Consider the following 24,335-nt stretch of genomic DNA (forward strand, 5'->3'; position numbering starts at 1 on the left):
TGTTTCCAAGTAACTTAACCATGTCCCAGAACAAAGTGTAAAACATTTTAAAGGAATACCACCCCCCCACCAAAAAAATCCAACACCCAACAATGTAAATGTTTCAGCATCAAACCAATAATTAGGGGATGCAAAGTAGGAAAATATGACCCTTAATGAGGAGAAAATGCATTCAAAACTGACAAGAAATGGCACAGGTGGTGGAATTAAAGAAACATGGACATTAAAGCAGCACTTACAAGTGTACGTCATATATCCCAGAAGGTAGAGGAGAGCATGATGCAGAGTGACGTGGAAAATCTTTTAAAAAAAAATTCTACAGATGGAAACTATCTCATGTCTCATCAAATTTTCAATTTATTCATTTATTTATATCAGTATGGACTCTTGGTTTCCTGTTTTATTCAATGGATTATACATTGTTACTAGTACTATTTATTTTGATATTCAAGTTGAACCTGACTTGGCCAGTGGGAGCCCATACAAGTTGTCATCTGTGTGCTTTTGACATGTCCCAAACATTTTTTGAGAGCTTTTTAACTTTCAGATGCACAAGATGTTCCAGCCCTGGAATCAGGCATTTTCCAAAGAGCCCTGGTTCCTTTTAATGAAGAATGGTATTTAGAAGCCACAATCTGAATGTTTGGTATTTTCATTCCTACTGGGGTGTTGCTGCTGCCAGGCCCCCCCCCCCAAGTTGGAGCTAGGGAATATATCTATATATTTATCAATTGATGAATCAACAAATTGTAAACAGTTTACACCAATACCTCCAATTCCAGTCCAACACCATGTAGGGTTCATTCTAGTTTTCTGTATTTGTAACTCCTTCTCCGTCAGTGAGAAACCTGACTCCCATTATCCTTAATATATTTGTGTATTTGATCAGTCCCACTGCTACCACTGACCTGGGTGGATGCTCTCCTCACCCACTCAGGCCCCAGCACCCAACATGGGGCTGTCGTCACTACCACTCCTTCATGCGGGCATCTCCTCCCCAAGCCTGTGCTCTGACACCCTGCACTGCCTTCCGCATCCTGATGAGACTGTTATCCCTCCTCCCCCGCCCCGCCCCGGGCCACCGCGCTCCTCCTATGTGGATACCTACGTTGCTCAGAACCACCCCAGGATTTTGTTCTGAATGTGAGGGGGAAGAGGAGGGAGAGAGCTTAAGATGCTTTTTGATGCACGGAAGTTAATTTCCCTTATGGTTTATGTTTTTTGTGAAGAAATCTTTTCTTCGAAATGATAATATTCTTCTATAAAGATTTTATTAAAAAGTTATTTTTCACATTTAGGGCTTTAATTCACCTGGAATTGATTTTTGTGTATGTAAGTAGTAGGGATCCAGGTTTTTTCTTTTCTAACTATATAAGAAATAGTTATTTCTTATGAAATGGGTCCAAACAATCTTTAATGAATAGTTCATATTTTGATCTATAAGCTACTGTTGATCTATGAACTATCAATGAAACTGATCTGCAGTTTCACTTCTGTAAATACCGAGTTTCAATATATGCATGAGTCTAATACTGAGCTTTCTCTTTCTTTAGTCTAAATGTTTATTTCTGTGCTAATCATTACCACTCTGTCTTATTTACCATAACTTTTCATTCAGCCAGGGTCCATTCAGGAGAACAACCACTCTAAGTATTCAAGCAAGACCGGATTTAGTGTGGAGAATTGGGTGCTTAGTGAATCAGTGGCGGGACTGGAGGACTGAAGGTGCAGGAAGTGACTGACTGCTACCTCAGGTTCGCCACTAACTTTCAGGGAGTCAGGAAGGTGCAGAAACCACAGAAAATCTCTGGAAATAATCAGTTGTCACCAGTACTGGTGATTTACAAAAAACACCTGAAGGATGCTGCAAAATCTCACATCTGCTAAAGTTTATCACGCATCTGCCCATCCTTAACAAAGGAGCAAAAATATTCTTCTGCTTCTCTTTTGCCCTCAGGTTTTATGAGTGCCTTTCATTGGGAATCTAACCAGAAACCTGCTGGCAGGGCCCAGAGAAATGTAGCTTCTGGACATCCAGCCCTGTGAGTTGGAGAAGGGGCGTGAGGGTATGAATTGCCCGCAGGTGTTCTGGCCTAGATTCTTGTTAGACTCACTACATCTAGAACAATCCTCCCTTCGCTGCACACACACACACCCTTTCGTTATCAGGACTTCTCTGAGTCCTTTGCATTGCCATATGAACTTTGAGATGATCTTGCTAAATGTTATGAAAAGCTCAGGATTTTAATTGAACTTATACCTAATTTTCAGACTTAATTTTGGGATAATTGACTCTTCATGATATTTGGGCTTCCTGTCCATGAATATGATCCATCTTTCTTTTTAATGTCTTTAAAGCTTTATGTCCTTCTACGTGAAGGTCTTTTTTTTTTTTTTTTTTTTTATTTATTTATTTTTGGCTGTGTTGGGTCTTCGTTTCTGTGCGAGGGCTTTCTCTAGTTGCGGCAAGCGGAGGCCACTCTTCATCGCAGTGCGCGGGCCTCTCACTATCGTGGCCTCTCTTGTTGCGGAGCACAGGCTCCAGACGCGCAGGCTCAGTAGTTGTGGCTCATGGGCCTAGTTGCTCCGTGGCATGTGGGATCTTCCCAGACCAGTGTCGAACCCGTGTCCCCTGCATTAGCAGGCAGATTCTCAACCACTGCGCCACCAGGGAAGCCCCTATGTGAAGGTCTTTTGTCTTTTTCATTATATTTAGTAATTAAACACACTCAGTAAAAAAATATGTGCTATTTAGGTGGTGGCGGTATACGTAGCTGTGAACAAAACAAAAAGTACCTATCTTAATGGATCTTACACAAACTAACTATTAATATATTACATTTGATAGTAAGGACTGTGAATAAAACTGAAGTTGGAGTAATGGGGATAGAACATGATTGCAAATAAAATAATACAATAATACAGAGACTGAGGGGTGAGCGAGCAGGAAGCTGAACGGGGCCAGTGAGGAAGCCATGTGGACATCAGAGAGAGCAGCACGTGTCAGGGCCTGAGGCACGAGCATGTTTGGCACATCCAAGCAGCAACAAGAAGGCCTCTGTGGCTGGAGTGAGCAGGGAGCACAGTGGTGGGGTCAGGTCACGGAGGGCTTCACGGGCATTAGAAGAGCTTTGGCTTTGAAGGCTTTGGTGCAGACACGTAAGGTGAGCCAATGTATGTTTTAAAATGGTTGCTGTGGCTGCCGTATGGAGAACAGACTGAAGGGAAGAAGGGTGGGAGCAGGAGACACCAGGGAGGAGACCTGACGGGCCAGTCAGCAGGTGGCAGAGGTGAGAGAGCCAACAAGTTTGCGATGGATTATATGAGGCGCTTGAGAGAAAAGAGGAAGGTGAGCATGGCTTCCCGAGTATTGTCCTGAACAGCTGGATAGAATTGCCATTCTACTGAGATGTGGAAGACTTCAGAGGAAAGAAGACTGGGGAGAAAAATTAGGTTGGTGGTTTTTTAACTTTATAGATATTGATGTATAACACACACACAGAAGAGTACACAGATTGTACTTGTACAGCATGATGGGTTTTTACCAAGTGAACCCATCCAGGTAAGCAAGTCCCAGTCTTCCACCACAGAGTAAACAATATCCTAACTTTTAACAGCATCAATTTGTTTTGCTAGTTTTTGAACTTTATATAAATGGAAACATATGGTATATATTCTGTCTGGCTTCTTTTGCTCAATATTCTATTTGAAATATTCATGTTGTTACACATGGTTGCCATAGAGTTTTCCATTGTCTGATACACCATCATCAATTTATTCGTTCTATAGTTGATAGTGCCGTTTATCAACTTTTTATATCCCGTGTAAGAAACATTTGCCTACCCTAAGGTTATGGAGGTAAAGTCTTGTGTTTTATTCTAAATATTTTCCCTAGATTTCTGCCTTTTAGTTTTGTATAGTCCACCAAAACTTGATTTTTGTGTATGGTATGTGGAGGTCAAGACTGATTTTTAAAAATATGTATATCCAATCGAACCAGCTCCATTTATTGAAATTTATTCTTTCTCCACTGTACTGTAGTGTCATCTTTGTCATAAATCAGGTGTGTGTGTGTTTCTAGACTTTCTATTGTGTTTGATTCATCTGTTTGTCTAACCTTGCACCAATCCCATTCTGTCTTTATTGTAGCTTTATAATAGAGCTTAATTTCTGGCAGTGGAACTTCTCAAGCTTTGTTCTTTTTCTAGATTCCCTTGGATATTCTTGGCTCCTTTGCATTTCCATATAAAATTTAGAATCAGCTTATTTCTACCCACCCCGTCTTCAAAAAACCCTTCTGAAGCTTTTATGTAATTTACACATAATAAGATGTGTAAATTTTAAGGGTACAATTCGATGAGTTTTGACAAATGTATACACTCACATAATCAACACTCCAGTCAAGATATAGGACCAGTTCCACCACCCTAGGAAGTTCCATCATGTTTCTTTCCAGTTAATCCCCTTTTCTTCCCAGAGGCAACCTCTCTTTTGATTTCTATCACCATAAATTCGTTTTGACTGTTCTAGGACTTTATATAAATGGGACCATAAAGTATGAATTCTTTTGTATTTGACGTCTATTGCTCAACTCATTGTTTCTGATATTGGCTCCTGTTGCTGCCTGTATCCTTCATTCCTTCTTACTGTAGCACAGTGTCCATTGTATGACGATACCACAGTTCCTTATCCAGCCACCTGCTGACAGCCATTTGGGCTTCCCCATTTGGGGGCTCCTATGAATAAAGCAACTATGAACATTCTTGTATGAGTCTCTTTGTGGGCATCTGTTTTCATTTCTCACAGGCAAATACTTAGACATAGGATTGGGTGGCTGTATATTAAGTTTTATGAGAAATTGCTGAACAGTTTTCCAAGATAGTTGTATCATTTTACACTCCTACTAACAAGGTGTGAGAGTTCTAGTGGTTCTGTATATGCACCAACACTTGGTGTGGTCAGTCTCTAGCCATTCTAAAGGTGGGAATTATTTTTTTCATCGTGATTTTAATTTGCATTCCCAGATGACTAATGATTCTGAGCACATTTTATGTGCTTATTGATCATTTGTATATTTTCCTTCGTGAAGTTTCTGTTCAAATCTTTCATCTTTATTGTTTGATGTTTTATTGTTGGTTGCCGGTGATATAGATATCATTCCAGATACAGGTCGTCTGTCAGGTAAAGTTACCATGAAAAATTATCATGAATATTTTCTTCTAGGCTGTGCTTGCCTTTTCATTTTCTTAGTGATATCTTATGAAGACCAAAAGGTTTTAATTTTGATAGATTACAATTAATTTTTCTTTTGTAGTTGGTGCTTTTTGTGTCTTAAGAAATCTTTGCCTGACTTAGGGTCAAAGAGGTATTTTCCTATGAATGAAGCTTTATAACTTCACCTTTTATGTCTAGGTTTATGATCCATTTTGAATTACTTTTTGAGTATGATTTGAGGTAGTCATTGAGGTTTTATTTTTCTAAATGAAATGTAGTTTTAATGCCATATGTTGAAAATACTGTTCTTTCCCCTACTAAATTACCTTTGCACCCTTTATTGAAAATCAGTTAGCCATCTACATCTGGGCCCTTTTCTCTCTATATATATTTCTGGACTCTCCTGCCTACTACTTGTTTATATGCCAAAACTACATAGTCTTATTTACTATAACTTCAAAGTAAATTTTGAAGGCAACTTCTTTTTCAAGTTTGTTTTGACTCTTCTAGATTCTTTGCATTTCCAAATAAATTTTAAATTTAACTTGTCAGTTTCTAATAAAAAAGTCTGCTAAGGCTTTTTCCTGTTAATATTTTCATTACAATTGTATTGTCTCTATAGATAAGTCTCGGGAGAATTGACATCTTAACAGTATTCAGTGTTCCATTCATCAACATCTGTCTCAACTTACGGCTTCTTTAATTTTTGTCAGCAGTGTTTTCTCGTTTTTAATATAGAAATCTTACTTGCCCTTTGTTAAATTTATCCCTAAGTATTTTTTTATCAACTTTATTGAGGTGTAGTCTACATATTATGAACTGTAACCATCTTGACTATAGAGATCAATGTGTTTTAATCAATTTGTGTTTATTGACCTAATGGTAAACAGAATGGGTTTTAATTTTGTTTTCTAGTGTTTGTTGCTAGTATATAGAAATACAATTGTATTTACATTTGGTTGTGATGTCACTTACTTAAAATTCTTTGTTCTTGAAGAGTTCATAGCCTCCTTTTTCTCTATATTATTGGCTTAAGAGACCAGTCTAGACCACTATATGTACAAATAAATTAAAATAAAAATTCATATCCTTGGTCACACTGACTGTGTTTTGGCTGCTCAGTAGCCACATGTGCCTAGTGGCTGCTGGATGGGACAGCCCAGCTCTTCATCATTGCAGAAAGTTGTATCAAAAAGCACTGTGTGGAGTGATGGGGTGGCCCCACCTTGGGAGTTACCTCACTGTTTACTCATGGTGTTGTATAACCTGTTCTAACAATCTCTGTATTTACAGTAAATTGAAAGTTACATACCTATATTTAAAAGCTTAATTAAATGCAGATTACACTTTTATTTCAGGTTTACCTCATATGTGATGCTATGTGGTTTGTACTGCATTGCAGAGAACTAAGAATTGACCACTAGATTTTGCAACATTTTGGATGTAGCTCCTGATCTTGTGTTGGGGACAAAAGCGTGATTTGAGGGGGTGGTTTAAGAGAGAAGAGGAAGAGTGGAAGTGGTGACACTGAGTATAGAGCAATCGCTTTGTTCTGAAAGAAGCGGAGAAATGGCATGTTTGCAGGACAGGGAATATGGGGCCACACGGGAGAGATCACAGCACGTTAATGTGCTGATAGGAATGATTCACCTGAGAGAAAAAATCAGTGTGGGAGAGAGAGGGAGGATTATTGACACGCTGTCCTTCAGTGGACAACCAAGAGCGGGTCTAGCAAGTGGAGGTGTAGGCCGTGGAGAGGGGCCCAGGTGGCTCCACCTACAGTGATGGGAGGGCAGGCTGAGCGTAAGCCACAGGAAGGGACGTGGGGCTTCTCTTCTGATTGATTGATTTTTTTTTTTTACATCCAAGCATCCAAGATCACAGAAGCCCCTCACTGGATGGCCTTAGACTTACGTGTTCTTCCATTTCATGTGTGTTTTTTATTCCGTTGCTGTCGTTTCTGTCTTCAGTTTGCCTCCTCTACAGCCTTCCTTCCTGCTCTACTTCTGACTTGCTTCTTTTATACCATATGTTCAAACATCCACAACTCAGGCCATTAAATCGAAAGGAAAAAAAAGTCCCATTTAAGTTAACCCAAGTGGGAAGTAACAACATTGAAGTGGAGAGCAGCCTGGAACTTAGCTACTTTAGGGACTTTGTCTCCCTCAAGGTGCCTTTGCATCTGCTCTTTTCTCCTTTCTCCACTGCTGGCTTCCTCTGCTCACTCAGTTTTTGCACCTTTGCAACTCTGGCCTGCACATGGCCATGCTGGCCACTGACCTCAGTTTACATCACTACCTTTGGCTTTGGCTTCAGCTGCAGAGACCTGATCTAGACCTGGATTGAATTCATGAGGAAAGGAATCTGGTCGCAGGGGTTTTTCCTAAGGTTCTGACCTCACACGGGATTGGTGGCCCTGCTCAGGACTCATCAGCTGCAGCAGGAGAGTAGAGTCCTTCCAGATCGAACACCTCTGCCTCCATATGCCGTCTCATCCCTCAGGCTGAGCCAAGGCAGTTCTTAGCAGGGGCACTGGGTGGGGAGGCACAGTGATTGGCATTTTCATTCATCAAGCTGTTTGGACTATTTGTAATACAGGAGAGAACAGAACCTAATTAAGTAAAGTGCACAAAGTTTATTTTATGGACTTTTTAACATCTATTTTAACTTTCTGCTTGTTTATTTTTTATTGGCTACATTCTATTGATTTATCACAACAAACCCTCAGCAAATATTTGTAGAATGAATGACTTTCGAAATGTTAGGTAAGAACTGCCTCTTTTTTCTTAATTACATTGCAATTTTATTTTATATTTGCATTTTTGGTTCAAAAAGAAAATGGCTACAACTTCAGAAAGCTCTGGGGGCTTCCCTGGTGTCGCAGTGGTTAAGAATCCGCCTGGCAGTACAGGGGACACGGGTTTGAGCCCTGGTCCCGGAAGATCCCATGTGCCGCGGAGCGACTAAGCCCGTGCACCACAACTACTGAGTCTGTGCTCTACAGCCCACAAGCCACAACTACTGAAGCCTGCGCACCTAGAACATGCTCTGCAACAAGAGAAGCCACCGCAATGAGAAGCCACCGCAATGAGAAGCCCGCCCACCGCAACGAAGAGTAGCCCCCGCTCAACGCAACCAGAGAAAGCCCGCGCACAGCAACGAAGACCCAACGCAGCCAAAGATAAATAAATAAAATAAATTTATTTAAATTAAAAAAAAAAAGAAAGAAAGCTCTGTATATGGGAAAAAAAGTCAGACTTTTGGCAGAATGCTGCCAGACAGATCGGAATTCAAACTCATTTACCTGTCCCAATTAACTAAAAGGGCAGACTTTGAGCCCTGCTATTGGGATTTAAAGTTATTTTAGAACTTTAGAACTTCTTATTTAATATAAATATATTGAGAATATTTATATATTTAAGAACACTATTGTTCCCTTAAGCCCAAATGCACAATTGCTACAAATCTAATAAATATCTTGAGATTGGATGCAAATTCATTTGGGAGGCAAAATGTTTCCTTAATGCCAACATGTCCCTTTAATGTATTTGGATCCAGATGTTTTGGCCTTATTTGCTGGAGTGGATGCAGCATTAGTCTGTCAATTCCCTGTTTGCCATTATTTAGTATTAGAGGCTGTTAAGCATGCATACTCATTGGGAAAGTTGAAGAAAGGCTTTAAATTGAAAAAGGTACCAAGCTGTGGTCCTTGTCCAGACATCCTGAGGTTAAAAACAACAAAACAAAGTGACTATAAATAAAGCATTAGAATACTAATATTAAAAAGCATCACAGTAGCTAAGAACAGTCTTGGTAGTACCTGTCTTTCGTATTAGCTGTCAGTCAAGGTCCCCAGCACATAACTAGATCTTCACTAAGGGCCATTCTCTCCTTCAGGGAAGCATCTAACAAAGCATGTATTCCATAACTGAACATGCAAATTCTCGAACATTAACAGATAACATAAATTATATTTCCTAAGGTAATAAACACCACACGATTGTGCTCAAAAATCTTTGCATGGTGCTGCGTTAATCTTGCGTCCTTAGATCTATGCTATAGATTATTGTACTAAAGTCAATTTCTACTTTAACATTAATAGGGTATAGTTCTCAACATTGTTTCTTAAGAAATGATAGAACTGCTTGGAATTTCCCTTACATTTGCATACATATTTCATTGTTCTTATACTAGGAGTGTAATAGATTTGCTTCTTGTCTGATTACAGTGTAAACTGTAGAATTCAGCACTCCAGTTCTCAGGGTGGTAATGTGCTCTGTAGTTTCATGCTGATTGGTTTTCCTTATATGATGTGTTTATAGATGCTCCTTAGGGCCGGAGCTCTGGCCCTTAAGAATACCGTGTGCGTGTTCTTCAGCAAAGACAAGCACCAGTGACTAATAGATAGATCCACTTTCAATCTATGTTTTCCTAGTTTTAAAAGCACAAGGATTTAACAGCCAGTGTTTTATTTCGGATTTTTATGTCTAGATTCATAAATGAAACGGGCCTATCCTTTTCTTATACTATCTATTGATCTTAGAATTAAGAATACCATCATGGAGTGATTTTAGTATCTTTTATTTTTATATTTTCTTAAACAATTTGAAAATACAGAGTATCGCTGGTCCCTGAAAGTTTGGTGAAATCCATGTAAAACCATCTGGGCCTGTATTTTTTGGAGAGTTGGATAAAGGACAAGGAGTTAGGATTACCATTTTAATTTTATGGGCTCTGGTTTTTTTAAGTTGTCTTTTCCTTCTTGCACCAGAGCTTTAAATAGTTTTTCTAAAAGTTTATATAATCTAATTTATTGTTGTATAGTTGCTAATAACATTTTTCACTCATTCTTAAATTCCTTATGAAATAGTTTGTATGTGTGAACAAGGAGTTGTATGCTACAGTTCTTTGCAGTTGAAGTCACTTGCTTACCACTCCTGATTCTAGTTCCATTGCTTCCCTCCCCAAAAGTGGCACCACTCCTGCATCTGAGGTCCATCGTTCCCTGCATTTTGGGATTCCTCAACTACATATGTATGCCTAAAACATACTAGGTATTATTTTGCATTTTCACATATATTGGCATAAACGTATTCATAGTATTTTCTTATTAATTTTTGCTGCATCTTTAGCTGTAACCATTTAGCCTTTGCTCTTTCTGTCTCAGATACACACACGTGTGCACACACGCATACGATCAGCCTTCCCAGAAATTGGTGTATTTTTTTCTCTTTGGCAGACTTTACCCTTGATCTTCTGTACTATCTTTTTTTAAATTAATTTCTGACTCTTGTTATTCCCTCCCTTCTTTTCTCTCTGGGTTTTTCCTTCTCTCTGGGTTTCTCTCATTATTCCTTTGCTAACTTCTTGGATCAGTCACCTAGCTCAGTGGCATCATTCTTTATGCACTTGTACCACAGCACTGGCTATTTAGGATGGCATCCCTCCTCATTGCTTGGGGCTTAAACAGTTACATGTTTAAAATTAACCTTGAAAATAAACATTTAGGGCTATAATTTTTTTCTTTAAAATGCCACTTTAACTGCATCCCACTAATTTTTATGAAATTTTAAGTTAATTTTATTCTTAAGCTATTATATAATTTATATATTTCCTGAAAGTGGCATGTAAGCAGAAATAAAAATATATATTTTTTACTTAATCAGGTGAAAATGAGATTGTTTGTAGTCTATCGTGCAGACTTCTGGTCTTGAGTAGAACAAATAAGAAACACCTCTGTCATTAGTAAAAGTAAACCCCAGAAACTCCCAAGGTGGCACTGGAGGCATCTATCTGTTTAGATACATAGTATTTTCTCATTTGTATTATGAATTCCTCTATGGTTCATATGTTATTTAATGCATTTTAAAATATCTAAGTGGTTGGCAACTTTTCCATTATCTTCTTGTTATTGATGCCTAACTGAATTGTATTCTCATTAGGTTGGTGGCAATGATATTGATTGCTAGAGGCCAGAACATGGTCTATTTTTCATAAAATATTTTGTGTGTGCTTATGAAAAATGTTGATTCACTATCAGAAACTAGGTTCTCTCCAAGTCATAAGCCTGTTTGCTGATTGTTTAAACCCACCATATATACTTTCTAAATGTCTACTTAATCCATCAGGTACTGAGAGTAAAGGGTAATATCTCCCGTTATAGTAGTGTAGTTTTCCAAACTTGTAGTTCTGCCAATTTTTACTTTATGAATTTTGAGGCTATAATGTTAGCTGCATACAAACTTAGAATTTTGCCTTTCTACTAAGTTTTTTTTAACATTAGAAAATGGATCTTCTCACATGAAAAGATGCTCAACATCACTAATTATTAGAGAAATGCAAATCAAAACTACAATGAGGTATCACCTCACACCGGTTAGAATGGGCATCATCAGAAAATCTACAAACAACAAATGCTGGAGAGGGTGTGGAGAAAAGGGAACTCTCTTGCACTGTTGGTGGGAATGTAAATTGATACAGCCACTATGGAGAACAATATGGAGGTTCCTTAAAAAACTAAAAACAGAATTACCATATGACCCAGCAATGCCACTACTGGGCATATACCCAGAGAAAACCGTAATTCAAAAAGACACATGCACCCGAATGTTCATTGCAGCACTATTTACAATAGCCAGGTCATGGAAGCAAGCTAAATGCCCATCAACAGACGAATGGATAAAGAAGATGTGGTACATATATACAATGGAATATTACTCAGCCATAAAAAGGAACGAAATTGAGTCATTTGTTGAGACGTGGATGGATCTAGAGACTGTCATACAGAGTGAAGTAAGAAAGAGAAAAGCAAATATTGTATATTAACGCATGTATGTGGAACCTAGAAAAATGGTACAGATGAGCCGGTTTGCAGGGCAGAAGTTGAGACACAGATGTAGAGAACAGACATATGGACACCAAGGGGGGAAAACTGCGGTGGGGTGGGGATGGTGGTGTGCTGAATTGGGCGATTGGGATTGACATGTATACACTGATGTGTATAAAATTGATGACTAATAAGAACCTGCAGTATAAAAAAACAAACAAAACAACTAATACTAAACTTTCATTGGGTTATTTGTATGGAAATATGTTAATATAAATGTTTCAGACATTACATGAAATTTCTAAAAATCATATGTTCTGGTATAATGTTATAAGTCATAATCCTAGTTATTACTTTAAAATGTATATCTCAGAAATAAACTAATTTTCTTGTCAACTGCATTATTATGAATTTTCATCAAATCTTTAACCGTGGTCATTTTTAAGTCTTTTGTCATTTACAGACAGTTCTGGGTGTACTCTGATGCTTTTGTAAATATGTTCCTATAAAAGGGTTTCATCTTCAGGAAATTCATGGAAAAGACTCTGACAAGTACAGGTTTCTGGTAACTGACTGTACTGCTGAACTGAATGAATAAGCATTTTCAGAACTCTAATGAAAAACAGTTGAACTCTTAGAAGTGCTAACAAAAGATCAAGATGAAAAAAAAATTAATTACATGGGACTGAGTGAACTGATGAGGATGAGTATAATTTTTGTGACTTTCTGTTTGAATTTAAAAAAAAAAAAAATCCCACAAGGACTCAGAGGCAAAGAATATACAAATCAATTTTCACTGCAAAGTAAAGGAGCTGTTACAGTGGAGGATTACTGGACTGAATGTCAATATTATGACATAGTATGAGTGTGTTTCATGTTTGGTAATTGCAATCATTGTTGCTTTTGTTGTGGTCATCCATGTACAATGCTTGGTGTCAGTCTATTTATCTCTTGTAAAAATAAAATACTGTGTGTGTGTGTGTGTGAAAAAAAAGTTTAATGTCAACTTAAAATAGATTTTTATGTTATATTCTTAGATATTAAAGTATTTTGGCCCTTTGTTTAAAAAAAAAAATTTTGCCACTTAATTACATAAATTTTTCACTGATAAACTCTTCTGGATGGTTAAAAAAAATGTAAAAAAATTTAAAAATTAAAAAAAATAAGGGACACTAAAAAAAAAAAAAAAATGGATCTTCTTTGTTTTTATTAGTGCCTTTTACTTTAACATCTATTTTACTGATTCTTTACTGTCAGTCATTTGGGGCCCTGATGCTTTGGTAGTTGGGTTTTTTCTTTTCAAACAGCATTTTTTTTTTTAAAGAACATGTGGCATGTTGCCATCATCTGTCAGCCTCCTTTTTAATTGTTTAGTTCACTTACATTTTTAATGATTACTGATTATCACTGATTTTTAAAATTTATTTCACCTTTCTTTTCTCCTCCTTTTAAAATGGTTTTTGTTGTTGTTCCCTCTTTTTTCTTTTCTTTTAAATCAACTAAGTTTTTTAAAATTTATTTCTCCTCCACTAGTTTGGTATAATCCTCTATTTCTATTTTTTGTGTGTGGTTATGCATACTTAACTTACTGTCTCTAAAAATCTACTTTTCTCTTCCCAAACAAATAACACTTTAACTTCCTTGTTTTACATATTATTGTCCAGTATTTTAATTTTTTATTGCTACCCAAATGAGACATTACTCTTTTTATATAATCAATACTTGTTTTGATTTTTTTTCACATTCACCTAATTCTGTGTTCATTATTTCTTCATGCATCTCAGACTTTCATAGGTAGGACTGTTTTCCTTTCTGAAATATAGTTGTCCTTTGAACAACGTCTGGGCTGGGGCACCAAACCTTTGCACAGTAAAAATCTGCATATAATACATAGTCTGCGCTTCTTATACGTGTTTCCTCACAGCTCCTCCATATCCGTGGCTCCACATCTGCATTCAACCAACTGTGAATCGTTTAATATTGTAGTATTTACTACTGAAAAAAATCCACATATACGTGGACCCGCACACTTCAAACCTGTGTTGTTTGAGGGTCAGCTGTACTTCCTTTGGAAGTTTCTTTTAGATACAGGGATCTAGTGGTAATGAACTCTGTTCGTCTACAACCGTAGAATTTTCTGTCCTGCAACACAGAAGATCAGAAGCATTTAGCCATCTAAACCACTACCACCAACCGGTACCCAGGCCTCGGGGCCAGACGAGCTGCGTGCAGGTCCGCTCTGCTGTGCGCTTTCTCTGGCTCTGCTCCTGGCAAACGTGAGGCTACAGTGTGTTTATAAGGATAAACTCCAGACAGAAATACATGCTCATTAATGACACATGACCACTTTGTGTACTGCAAAGAAACCTAGGAAGTGTGGAACATGCATAGAAAGTGATTCAGATACAGCACTTAAAACCAAGGGAACTCATGCTTTAATAGACACTGAAATCACAAAGGAAGGCCAAGTGCCTTAGCAATCTCAATAAAAATATGAAGTTCTTTTTACATGGTAAATTTCATAATATAAAAAGTTTAATGCCATCTGGAAACTGTAATTTACAAAAAAAAGTTCACATAGGCCAAAGATGGCTAACACTGCATACAAGGGGCATGAGTGCCAAGTGGGGAAGGCGTCTGAGGAGGGGAGATGTGACCACGTGTGTCCTTACATGGAACATCTTTGAAGGGTCTGGCACAGACAAGGGCCCAGTTCACAAAGCACATGTACAATTCTTTTAGGTAAAACAACAAAATATGTGATGAAAATTATACATTTGTCACATTCTGCCTACTTACTAAATGCAAACCAGATTATTGTGTGGCATTTTTTCCAGCCTGAACTGAAACTAACGAAGTGACTGTTCTCCTTGTGGTGGGGGTGGTGGCAGGACAGGCACTGAGCTGGGGACTTGCCGAGGTGACCGCGCACTGGGATTCACCGGGACAGACAAGCACAGCGAGGACAGCGTGTGCAGCAGCGCGTGGACCAGGGACTGTTTCAAGTGGATGGAGGTGAGAACTTCTTCATTTTACTATACACCAATACCAAAACGCATCAAAATGTAAGCTTGAGTAGCTAATTTTGTCTTGGTTTATTGACTTAGTTAAAGATCACTGAAGTAGTTGCGTGGTTCACTGGTGAGAAGACAGATTCGACTACCTTGCTTTGTGGTCATACCAAGGTTTCTAGGAGAGGGAGATTTTATTGCTTGTATTTGGTGTATTTGCATCTGATGGAGTAGAGTAGGGGCAGGGGTTCCAGTTTCCTGAGCTGAAAAAGAAATAATATCCAATGCTGTCTGCATACAGTGAGGAAAAATATTTTTGTAAATTTCACCCACACCCATCGACTCCTTCCTAGTGGGGCAAAGAGCCGAGGACTATGCAGGGGTCATTCGCGTCCATCCACATGGCTCAGGTTCCCACGCATTCCTATCAGTTTTATCCACAGCCTGACACTCACTTTCCCTAGATTGTAGAAACAAAACATTATGCTAATTGTTTTCTGTCATCTATACCAGGAGTCAGCAAACTTTTTCTTAAAAGGCTAGATATTTTAGTTCTTGTGGACCAAGAGGTAAAATCAAAAATATTATGTAGGTACTTATTTATATAAATATTTTAAAATGTAAAATCCATTCCTAGCTCATGGCTGTAAAAATCCAGGCCTCTGACCAGATTTAGATTAAGCCTGTGGGTCATCATTTGCCAACCCCTGATCTGTACAAAGAATTTGCAAATTATACAATCTCACATAATTTTTAAGTGCATACTGTTTTCAAGGTAGACTGAAAAATTCACCTTGATTTTACATCCATTTCACTTGTATAGAAAACACCAAGACTGACAGTAAACATAAAGAAGCGGCGACTCTACAGTGATTTTTAGATTGGTCCTATTATTTCATCATCTTTGCTTTTCTTCATTGAAACTTATATCTAGGACCAAAAAAAAATCATATATTCCATTTGGCTTTTCAACATGAAACCTACAACAACAAATGTATTTAGGACTAAAACCAGGTTAGGGTCCACGAGTCCTCCTCGCTGGCTTGGTAACCACGGGGAAGCGGTCTGGGTGGTGGAGGGTGTGCGCTAGAGGGAGGCCTACGGGGTTGTGCCCTTGTCCTCAGGGATGGAGCAGAGACCCGGCCTTTCCTCCAGGGCTACTTGGCACTTGGGAAAGAGGCTGAGAGTTGCTGAGAAAGGAACAGCCCAACTATCTATATGTGGATTCAGAAATTTACTTTGAGGTTTATTTCTTGTTGTTGAGGACCTGATTTTGCTATCTAAATGCACAGTGCTATAAACTTGGCTTTCATTTGCTACACTGGTACTTTTATTACCATTTATAAAAGATATAAAGACAACCTTATAGTTGCTTGCTTCTTTATAAAGTATTTCTCTTCCAGTGTTGGGATCAGGGTTAGAATGGGACATTCTTTCTTTTGCTTTTGTCAACATGGCTGTTGGGTTAAACACAAAAAAGCTTCTATGACATAGCTCAGGACAGTAAGACAAATTGAATAAATATCTCTTCCTCTTTTCAGAGTACAGTGAGGAACAGGGCAAGTGGTCAGTGTATGTTTATAAAGTGAGATCCTATCCAGGGTTAAAAACTCTCCCTGGAGGTCTTGATGTTAGTGTCCCTCCTGCCAGGCCCCTCCTGTCCACTCCGTGTGGCTCGTGTCCTGGGACAAGAGGCTGCCCACCGTTGTATGATGGACCCTCACAGTGAGGATGGTAGGATTTCAATTTTAGAATTACCTAAAAGAGGCTTATGTCAATTCTCCAACTAAACTTAGTACTAACATGATTTTCAGCACTTCTTTCTTTATTTAAATATGTTAATGGTTACCCCTACCTAGACTGTTCTTTTGTCTTGTCCCAGCTGGCAACAGTATCAGTGAACTGTCATAGCTATAGGAAAAGTCCCTCTTTTTTATTTTTCCTATGACAACACTTTTAGGAATATCTCTTTCCCTGTTCAGCAATAATTCAGATGTATATCCCAGCGGAAGGCCCCCTGCTTCTGAGGCTGTGGACATTAAAGTCTTCTGTGGGGGGGAGGGGATTTGTCCTTTGGACCACAGGAGCAAGGGGCGCTGGTCACACTAAGATGAGGGTCCAGATGCAGCTCACAGATGTGAGGTGCTGGGATTGTGGGAACCTGGTGACAGATCTAGACAGAAGGGGTTTTAGAAGCCTGGCGTTGGGAAAAGATAATAAAATTAAGCAGGTAATAAAGGGAATAAGAGCTGGAAGGCTAGATTCTGGTTAAATCTAGTTAGCCATGGAATTTTTCTTTTGTTTTTTTGTTTGTTTTTTGGTTTTGTTTTTTTTTTTTTGCTTATAAGGAAACAATAATTTCAAACTCCCCCCTCCAAACTTGATAATTACTTATTGATGACTATTCAAATTTTGACATTTTAAAAAACTTTTTGAGCTTTTAAAAATAATAGCTATAAATGCAAAGTACTATTGATAATAAAACCAAGTTGTTTATCCACGTACAAAAAAGGTCAGTAATGTTTTAAAAGCACAAAGTTGCATTTTTAAATCACAATTGCATAGTTCTAAAATGCCTGGATAAGAGTTACATAAATTTTTTTAAGAAAATTCAAGTTTGGTTGACAGTGGGGCCCCAGGGACATTTGTAGCCCTCAAAGAGCAGAGTTCAGGAAGTGAATTATTGCCTTGTTACTCTGATGTTACAATATCATGAGACCAAAACTGCTACAATTTAATTACAAATCATTAGCATTTTTAAAACCAGTATCCTGCTTTTTGGCTACTGTAACACTTTCATGTAGAACTCAACTTAGAGAGATTTTATATACCCTACCCCCAACCAGCACCTGAAAGCCTTAAAAAAGCTCTGTTTGTATTTCTTTGTATAAAAGGTACTGCATATATACCTCTTAGCAAAATATGTGCTCCCTTTCTCTCCCCACCCCAGAACCATGACCATTTTTGTACAAAAATCCTGTTGAAGAATCACATCAAAGATGAGAAGCAGGGAGTTCCAAGGTAAACATTTGGTGACATGTGTAGAAAATTCCATGAGCCTCCTGTACCAACTCCACAGAAGTCCTGGCTTTTGGTGAATCTGGCCCAGAGTCCCAGAGGGGCTACCAGTGTGTGTGTGTGGCGTCTGGGAGTGGTGGCGCCCGCGCCGCGAGAGCACACCCATGCTGGGGTGGCCGCACTCAGGAGCAGGCCAAGTGACTGCGGAGAGCTGGGCTGTGGGCCGCTGTGCTCCAAGTCGGTGTTGGTGGGTATAAAAGATGTTTTAGCATTTAGAGGAAGGAAAAAATCTTCCTGGGGACAGAAACTTGTAGCCGTTTCCAGAAGGAAGTCTCAAAGGGCGCGTGGGCACCGCGGCAGGAGGGCCGGCGGGCAGCGGCAGTGTGCTCAGTGAGGTGGTCTCCGTATGCCAGTGTCCATTGGGAGGGGCTTTTGGGGGCGTTTCTCCACATTGCTGCAAAGACAGCTCCTTAAGTTCCAGCTTGTCTGCTCCTTCCTCCTTGTTGTGCCGAGGTGACAAGTTTAATAGACTGAGGACATCTCTCTTGGAAGTCATCGTTCCAGGGGTCCCCCGGAATATTTTCATTGGTCCCGTGGAATGCTGGGGTGTGCTCTGCCAAAACATCTTCAGGTTGTGTACAGCCTGCACCTTCTCGTCGATGGCTGCCATCTTCAGCTTGTCTATGTCAGGAGCGTCGGCTGGACTCGAGCGAGCGGAGCCAGCTGAGGAATAGGAGAGAGCTGGGGACGGTGCACTTCCAGCAGGAGACTGGTGGCCTGAGCTCGGGGACATGTTCCTTGGTGATTTGGAAATGTGAGCACTGTAAGGAGAGCTGGGATACTTCAGCTTAAAGAGAGGCTGGTCGGTCAGGGAAGTCTGGGAGTCGGAGCCGGGCGACGGCCGGCCACTGTGCTGGCTCGGGCTGTCTTTGATGGACGCCTCTGAGGTGGTGGGGCTGCTGTATCCTGAACTCACCTTGGGTAGGGAAGAGCTTCTGGCTGGGGGCTTTGGTTTGATAGTAACTGGCGACGGCTGGCTCTTCTGGTGGGAGAGGGCAGGCCTGCTGAACGCACTTGTTTCTGACGCTCTGAAGACAGCAGCGCTGTTGGGCACGGAAATGCCATCTTCAGGATTAGTGCCCTTACCTTGACCACCGCCCCTCTGAAGACGTTCCACCGCAATGAGATGGCTTTGTGTCTCCTCTAGAATCTTCTGGGCCAACTCTTGTGGATCAAGCTTTGGGTTGCTTTCTTCTTGGGATTTCACGGTACTATCTGTTTCTGTGCTAGACTGGTCTGATTCTCCCGTATCTGAACTTGCTAGTTTTCCAACCTTCTGGAAGGGTGAGTTTGGGCTGGGAATCAGAGTCATTTTAACTGGAGAGTTTGGAGTGCTTATGCTCCCCTTGGAGCTTACCGAAACTTTCACACCGCCAGCTGCCCCGACTCGGGACTGTTTGTGATCTGGTGAGAAGCGAGTCTTTCTGTTTTCTTGGTAGGCCGCCAAAGGCTCAGTGCTAATGATGGAAAACCCTTCATATTCTTCTTCATCTTTGCTGTCTGCAGGGCGGGTCGGGGGGGACAGCTGGCTCCGAGGCAGGGTGGATCGCTGTGGGAAGGCGTTCTTGGACCGGTCATAGTCCTGCCTTCCTCGAGGACCTCCGCCCTCTGACCCACCCTCAGGCTTGGAAACAAAGCTCATTGAGGAGGCGATGGAGCTCAGACTGTACACAGAGATGGCGTCTGAGGCTATGCTCTCTGCACCGGTGGGAGAGAAAGGAGGGTGCTGGTAGCCCAAGGGCAGAGCATTGGAGACAGACTGGGCTGAGGCCAGAGACTCCAGGGAGGACGAGCTGTCAAGGCTGAGGCGCTTGGGCAGCTCAGTGGAATCTAAGACAAAACATAGGCGCCCAGAGGACAGTTAGAATTCTGTATGGTTTTGATTTTTCTTTCACAAGCATCCTTATATGCATAGACGCTAGCAAAGCATTATGCAAGTGTTACTTATACACAACTTGAATTCATCTTATAAGCCTGAAAAACACAGTCCTGTTGGAAAAAGTAAATCTTACACTGGGGACAAAAACACCCCGAGAGCACGCACAGCCCCGCGCGCTGCAGACCCCACCATGCGCCCATCTCCACTCTGCTCCCTATCTCACGGGACCCATGGCGGCCTCCTGCTCTGAATGGGGGGGCGATCTGTGATGCCCCCGTCCTAAACCCTCACCCGCCATCCCTTCCAGCTCCGGCCCCATCGCTCCACATCCCAGCGACCTCCTCGGAGTCACTTACACTCCTCTCCGCACGGCCTCTCCTCCCAGCTGCTCTTAACCCACTCCAGTCAGGCTTTCGTCCTCCCCAGTTCATGTAAAGGTTAACAGTGGCCACCAAATCTGGTATTCTACACAGTCAATCACACCCGGCCCTCGTGGACTGATCCTTCCCGGGCCCCTCCTTATCTCTGTGACCTTTGACCCCCGGAGTGCCCACAGGACACAGTCCTCTTCCCCTCGGACCTGTGTGCACATTTATGTCTCCACACTGGACTCGTCTAACCAGCTGCCTATGAAGGTGTCCAAGAGGGAACTCAGACCCATCCCATTCCTTCTGCCACTTTCAAGGTCTCAGCAAAGGCAGCCCCATTCTGGCAGCTGTTCCAAAGGACAGGATATCACCTTTGGCCCTCTCTCTCTGAGTACATTCATCAGCAGGCCCTGTTGGTTGCCTTCAAGCCTTGGCCACCATCCGAGCCAGCATTTAGCCTCACTTGGCCTCTTGAGAATGGCAGGCAGGCTTGCCCCAGGGTCTGAAAAGTGCCTCGCAGGCCCGGCTCTGGGCACCACTGCTCCCTCATCACCTCTGCTGCGATGCCACCCTCACTTCCTTAGTCCCTTAATTTGCACGTTTTCTGCAGAGCACATGGTGGCACCTCATCTAACATATACTACATGTATGCTCATCGTAAGTGGAGTTCCACGAGAGCAGGGAGTTTGTTTACTTGAACATTCCCTAACACACAAAAAAGGTTCGTTCACTTAATTCTTCCTCTTCCCAAACCATAATCAGGGTCATGCCCGTGGCTCCTGGGGGCCACTTGGGGTGGCGCCACACGGAGCTCTTACCGAAGAGTGCGAGCAGGGCTTGGAGCGCAAAGTGCATGGTCCGTCGGTTGGCTTGTTTCCCGGTTTTCAGGATTACTTCCTCCTGACCAACCTCACAGAGATCAAAACCTATAGAAACAAAGAATATAAACACCTGCTTCCTTAGGGAAGATTCCATGTCCTAAAAAGGATTAGGGCTCCTCATACAGTCCCAGGGGAACCCCTGCAGACCCCTCAGAAAGCCCCGCCTGGGCCCCCCACCTGCACATCAATCATGTGAACGTCAAGTCACGTGAACCAACGGGGGCCAGCTCTGCGACCATCACACCTGCTCAGCGTGGCTCCCCCTTGCTGTGTGTGGACCTCTGTCCCTTCGTAGAGCGCTGAACTGCATTCTCCAGAGGGGAGGGTGGGAATTAGTAAGGCTCATTAACACTTGTCTTCATTCTTTTGCAGAAGAACAGTCCACTTAAAGAATACTGTCCAGGACAGACACTGGCCACTCCGTTCAGCATTGGGTCCAATATTTAAAGCTAGTGCAGGGGAAGGTAGAAGCTTCTCAAGGGCAAGGACAGTGTGTCCACGCGTGGTCAGTGTCTGCCACAAGGGCTCTGCGATGACCTCTCTCTGATGCTACAGAATCTGCTGTATTGGCTGAACTGCCCTGCAGGAACTCCACTCCTCTCTGCCAGAGCCCAAGGGGCTGCTCCTGAGTCTAACGGTTCTAATGAGACACGGAGCTGGCACAACAAAGGGCAGGAGCCTCCTGAGCAGGAGGCTGCCTAACGAGCTGTTGCCACGGCACTTAGACTCATCAGGGGCCATTACAGAGGCAGCCAGCACGTCTCCCAGGAAGAGTGTAGCAGGAAGAAGCCAAACAAACAGACACCACAGCCAGTGCTGCGGCCATAGGCGGTGCCACTGAGCAAGGAGTTAGGGCCTGGGAGCCTCAGCATGGAATGTCTTCACTCACCTCCTCAGCGGATCACTGAGCTCCGCCTGAAACAGTGCAGACACTCGGTGCCGGCAGGCAGGGGGCAGGCCCTGTGATCCCAGGCCCTTCCCCTCCTCTGACCTCACAGTGTTCCCACAATAGGGACCCATGATACTTGATACATGACGGCGAGCATTCGCCAAAGGAGAAATCTGTCTCTGCTTTTTTTATTCTTGTAACTCTGATATTGGTATCATCATTCCTCTGGGAATTAGATTCAGTAGAGTAGCCACTCAGCATTCGGGTTGCTATGGGACATTTTCCTCTCTGAACTCAAAAATAAACAGTCCCTGAAAACAACAGGAAGGTCTCACAGAACTCAGCACTTTGAAAACGAATATCTAATAATATAAATGTAACATTTTTAGTTAGAAAACTCTATCATCAAAGTAATTTGAACTGGTTGCTCTAATAGAACTGAGTCGTCTAAATAAACCACAGCTCTGTGATGGGTGTGATGGTGCCAAGGGCTGGAGGGGGCGCTTCTCCCCAGTCTCAGTCCAGAGGATTTAAAAATCAGAAGTATGTGCACCCAACTCACCCCTTGAGTGAGTATCACTGGGATTTGCAAAGTACAGAGACGTAGAGGAGCATCAACGAAAGTCACCCAGGATCCCAACGCCAGAGAGAACCAGTGACACACCTGGCAAAGGGGCATCAGAAACAGCCTGTCCACAGGGGAGGAGGGCTGGCTCCGTCACACCCGCACTCGAAGGGGGACTGAGGCCCTGCTTGAGGACAAGAGCTTTTCCTTTATACAGAAGGGCCTTGGCTTCGTTCTTGCCTCGCCCTGCAGCCTGTCGCAAAGATGAAGAGACCCGTCGTGGGTGTGGACCTGGCCTCTCTCACCCTCGCTCCATCTGCTCCTGGCTTCTCTACTCAGATATAAATTTACTGTGTTTACACCAAGAAGCCTATGTTTTAAGTCCACAGAAAACAAGCAAATAGTACAAATCATAAAGGACATCAAAGCATCTACTCACAGGGGATTTGGAGCCCCTGTGGGGCTGTGTGGCTTTCCCCCTTTACCTTCAAAAACAAATGGAGCCCGCCCTAAGCTGAGTTGGGCAGGGAAAGGTCATCTACAAATGGGCTAGCAAAGATGGCCCAATACTGAATATCCAGGCCTCCCAAGCAGAAGAGAATTTCCTTAAAAAGGAATCTCTGCCCTGCCATGTTTGATGGCTGGTCCCTGTACCAGTGAATCCAGGCCATGTCAACCTCCAAAGACGCCCCACTCCATCAGGTTAAAAACCAAGGGCCTTCCACTGGCCTCAAATCCCCAGGATCTACCCCATCCTCTGTCTCATCCACCTCCGTGTCCCCTGCACCTTGCCCAGGCTCATCGACACTCTTCCCTCGGCCTGGATCTTTCATCCACAGGCTCTGGGCCTGCCAGCCTCTCTGCCTCCACCCCTCCAGCACATCACTGTGACCCCGATGCTTTTGTCTGTCATGATGCTTCCTCACCTTCTGAGGTGATCCCCTTAGATTAGGTCTTTCTATGTCTGTCTGTCTCCCCCTCTAGCATGAAAACTCTGGTAAGAGGGCAGGGCTTTTTGTCCTTTGCTCACTGCTGCATCCCCAGTGCCTAGAACATTGCCTGACATAGAACAGGTGTTGAAAAACAAACAAAAAAAAAACGTGTGGAGTGAATGGCTCTCCCGCAAGTCACACAGGCACTTAAAAGTGGGGCAGGAAGAGAGCAGCTTAGCCTCTCAAGGTGTTTTATCAACAAATGCACCTGTGGTAAGAAAGTAGCGATATTGTTGGGAGCTGCCTCAGTTGCGTTACAATGTTGAAAAAGGAAGAGTGTTCTGGATTGAAAGAGGATCCTGGAATATGCAGTTCTAGGTCCCCGTGGTCAATCAATCAAAGGTGGTTTCAATTGTATTTTTTTCTGCCAAGTTCCAGTAGCCAGTGATAGGGACCAATATTGAAATCATTATTTTATGACTTGACTTTATTTTCTTTAATCATGGGCTGACTCCCAACAATACTTGAATCTAACAGATTAATCTTAACGCGATGACTACAAATGGGAGAGAGGAAATCATAATGTAGGGAGAGTGGCACAAAGCTGGAAGGCCATTTGGAAATTGTGCTAAAGCACTAGAGTCTTTGCATTAGCTATTTTTTAAGTAATAAACTAAGAAAACACTAAGACC

At 41.9% G+C, this 24,335-nt stretch overlaps 1 protein-coding gene and 1 long non-coding RNA gene across 4 annotated transcripts in view; one reads left to right on the plus strand and one right to left on the minus strand.

The window, feature by feature from the left end:
- LOC133075887 (uncharacterized) overlaps positions 1-24,333 on the plus strand; it is a 58,744-nt gene extending 34,411 nt beyond the window's left edge. Inside the window, exons 2-3 of the long non-coding RNA XR_009697419.1 lie at positions 14,937-15,055; positions 21,630-24,333. This is a non-coding gene — a long non-coding RNA (uncharacterized LOC133075887). The remainder of the gene's footprint in view (positions 1-14,936; positions 15,056-21,629) is intronic.
- Positions 17,554-24,335, minus strand: part of TTC28 (tetratricopeptide repeat domain 28) — a 594,760-nt gene continuing 587,978 nt past the window's right edge. For all 3 annotated transcript variants that reach the window (XM_061170303.1, XM_061170302.1, XM_061170304.1), the window contains 2 exons: positions 21,195-21,302; positions 17,554-19,959 (listed from right to left, as the gene is read on the minus strand). In XM_061170303.1, the coding sequence (XP_061026286.1) occupies positions 18,335-19,959; positions 21,195-21,302 (1,733 nt within the window). In that variant the 3' untranslated portion in view covers positions 17,554-18,334. The remainder of the gene's footprint in view (positions 19,960-21,194; positions 21,303-24,335) is intronic.

Source organism: Eubalaena glacialis, chromosome 15 (assembly GCF_028564815.1).
Source record: "Eubalaena glacialis isolate mEubGla1 chromosome 15, mEubGla1.1.hap2.+ XY, whole genome shotgun sequence".
NCBI lineage: Eukaryota > Metazoa > Chordata > Mammalia > Artiodactyla > Balaenidae > Eubalaena > Eubalaena glacialis.